This window comes from Lepidothrix coronata, unplaced genomic scaffold (genome assembly GCF_001604755.1).
Source record: "Lepidothrix coronata isolate B3197 unplaced genomic scaffold, Lepidothrix_coronata-1.0 Scaffold10, whole genome shotgun sequence".
NCBI lineage: Eukaryota > Metazoa > Chordata > Aves > Passeriformes > Pipridae > Lepidothrix > Lepidothrix coronata.
The window spans coordinates 7,724,286-7,727,057 of NW_016690190.1; the positions used below are offsets into that span (position 1 = coordinate 7,724,286).

Consider the following 2,772-nt stretch of genomic DNA (forward strand, 5'->3'; position numbering starts at 1 on the left):
GCATGGGTATGGGGGCAGGAGCAACTGTTTGAATCATTACAACTGCACTAATTGAAACCTGCAGCCAAATTTACATGAAGAACTTTCACAGATGAGGCTAATGAGTTGTGCCTACATCAATGCCCACAGTAAAGAAGACTGTAGAATCACTCATGGCTTGCAGTTTGGGTTCTCTGTGCCCACAAAAGAAATGCCTCTTCAGCAACAACTGTGTGTTCCTAAAGTGTAGTAAACTGGCACTTCAGCAGCAGATGCTAGTGAAAAATTATTTCAGTCATTTATTCTAATTGATTTAAGATCTCATGTGTCTTCTTGACAAGCATAAAAACCTTTTCAAGTCATACAAACAAGAGACCCAACAATCCTAAATACATAGTCCATGGTACAATAAAATGAAATCAACACACAGTAGGGATTATCCTTTTTATTTTCTTAAGAAATGGATCAATGAAATCACTGTGCTCCAGGAACACGCTAAAAAAAATTTAATAGGATTTTTACACCAGGTAGTCTTCCCCTTAACAAATTTTCACATTGCTTATAATAATGCAGATTGGGCCTGGAATAATAGAAACATGAATCCAGTGCAACCCCAGAGCTATGTGATAGCAAGTACATTCACAAACCCACCCCCCCACAATTCCTCAAAACACCTGCAGAATCCCACTTCTACATCTAGCTAAAAATATTCTTGTCAAAATAGAAAAAGATTTTTCTACAAAAATTTTGGGGGAAGTCATGACACTTCATCTAAACTGCTTTGCAGACAACTAAGTACGATGATCAATCTTCCCGAGACTTTCCATTCCATGATTTCACCCGGATTTTCACCCGTTCCTAAAAATAGTCCAACATTGCCACCATGTGGTCAGGGATGGGCACGTTCACCGGGACAGCTGCACAGGACGGCTCAGGGAAAATCCAGGACAAAAATACCCAGTCAATGAATGACCACACTGCAAGTAAAAAAAGGGAAACTGGATCCCGAGAACTGAGTCCTTATGCAGGGAAACCAATTCTAAGCGTGGATCAAGATAAGAAAAATAATTTAAGATATTTTGTGATTAAGTCTTCAGTATTGTGATGCTCCCCTCACTAAAGGCACAATCCATTTCCAATCTTTTTTTCCTCAGTACAGCATGTCTTTGCCAACGTGCAAAATCCACGTGTATGCAACATGCCCAAGACCATTCACTTCTTCAAACATAAACATACTTGAAAATTTCGAAATCTTTTTTCCTGGAGTTCAGGAAGCAATGGAAATTGAATTAAAAAAAAAATAAATCATCTTTCACATAGCCTTCTTCATGGCTGCCTTTCTCACACTGAAGAGATATGCTTCGTAAATAATATTTAAGAAGTTGTCATCATTCTGAAAAAAACAAAACAGGTAGTTGTTAGCTGGATAGGCACTTGGAGTAAAGGGATTAGAAGGTCATTTCTTCCATTTTATGGACCAGATACTTTTCAGCCTTACTCTGTTTTAAAAAGCCAGCAATAGGAAGGCTATTTCCTTTACATAAAAATACGTATTATTTCCCAGCCTTGCCAGCAGCCTTACAAGAACTGGATGTGATTGTATCCCAGCAAGTAGCAATGAGTACACAGAGAGTAGGTTTTCCAGACTCATCATGGATTTATTCTTGCATGATAACCCAGTGACAATACAACCCTGTAATTCCTTCTCTTTACCAGCACTGACCTAGGGATTTCCTTAAACTGTGTCCTCCATCAGGTCAGTCATCATTCCAAGCACGTCTAAGGGAACAGAGAAACACCCTGGGTCTTGTTCCTACACTAAATCCTACCTGGGCAAATCCTTGCATCTTGTTTAGCTCTTTTAGGCTTAACACTCCTAACAGATGCTGCTCCTTTTGCTCTGCTGCTTAACTTTTTCCTTCTGAAGAACAATTTGCAAGAATGAGCCAATCCATATTAAGAAAGAATATTATAAGTAGCTCACATAAACATATGAGGATAATTACAATCAAGATGATATTTATGGAAAATCAGGAGCATCCAAGATTGTTGTTTTATATAATGGAAAATGACAGCTAACAAATTGGCAGTAAATAATTTCCAGGCAACTCAGTTAATCCTAACTACCACCAAGAAAAGCAGGGTTAAATATATATTTTACAAGTACAGAGTTACAGAGGGTAAAACCCAATTTTCCTTGACTAGTTTCCTTTTTAATTTTATGTATACTATCCAGATACTCAAAGTATGTAAAGACAGGATAATGAGATTTTGTTTTTAATCCCAAAATAAAAATACAGGGAAAAATGAGAAAAGCCTCTAATTTGTTAAAGATACTATTTTCTTTCTGGATCTATAATATAAATAGCATTTTAAGTAACTTCAACATTCCAATAACAACTTCTAATTTTATTCCAAAGCCATACAGGCACATAGTTTTGGCCTACAAAGTGGACCCTTAAACCTGTGTCTCTGTGTCTTGTGTTTTGTAGCCAGGTCTTTAGTTATGTAATGTCTCCTCAACTTCTACTCCTCAGATATTCATCACATGGCAAGTTAAGGAAAAAAATATTCATAATTATGCATCATCCCAGAGCAGTAAGCAAGCATCTCGTAATGTTGTTAATGCTTTGTCACAATTAAACCTGAGAAACTGCAGCAAAAGGAATTTTATTCAGTGTCATTCTCCAGTTCAAATGCTAAGCTGAACTAGTATATATTCATGTTATCTAACCCATAGTTTAAAGTTGCTCACACTCATCCTGCAATTTTAATTTCCATTCTGAATTCCTC

At 37.0% G+C, this 2,772-nt stretch overlaps 1 protein-coding gene across 4 annotated transcripts in view; it reads right to left on the reverse strand.

Annotated features, from left to right (window-relative positions):
- Positions 1-311: 311 nt before the first annotated feature.
- DCP1B (decapping mRNA 1B) overlaps positions 312-2,772 on the reverse strand; it is a 42,911-nt gene continuing 40,450 nt past the window's right edge. For 3 of the 4 annotated variants that reach the window (XM_017804658.1, XM_017804659.1, XM_017804657.1), the window contains exon 9: positions 313-1,372. In XM_017804658.1, the coding sequence (XP_017660147.1) occupies positions 1,292-1,372 (81 nt within the window). In that variant the 3' untranslated portion in view covers positions 313-1,291. Of the gene's footprint in view, positions 1,373-2,772 lie in introns of all 4 variants that reach the window. The other variant, XM_017804656.1, reaches the window with a different exon arrangement.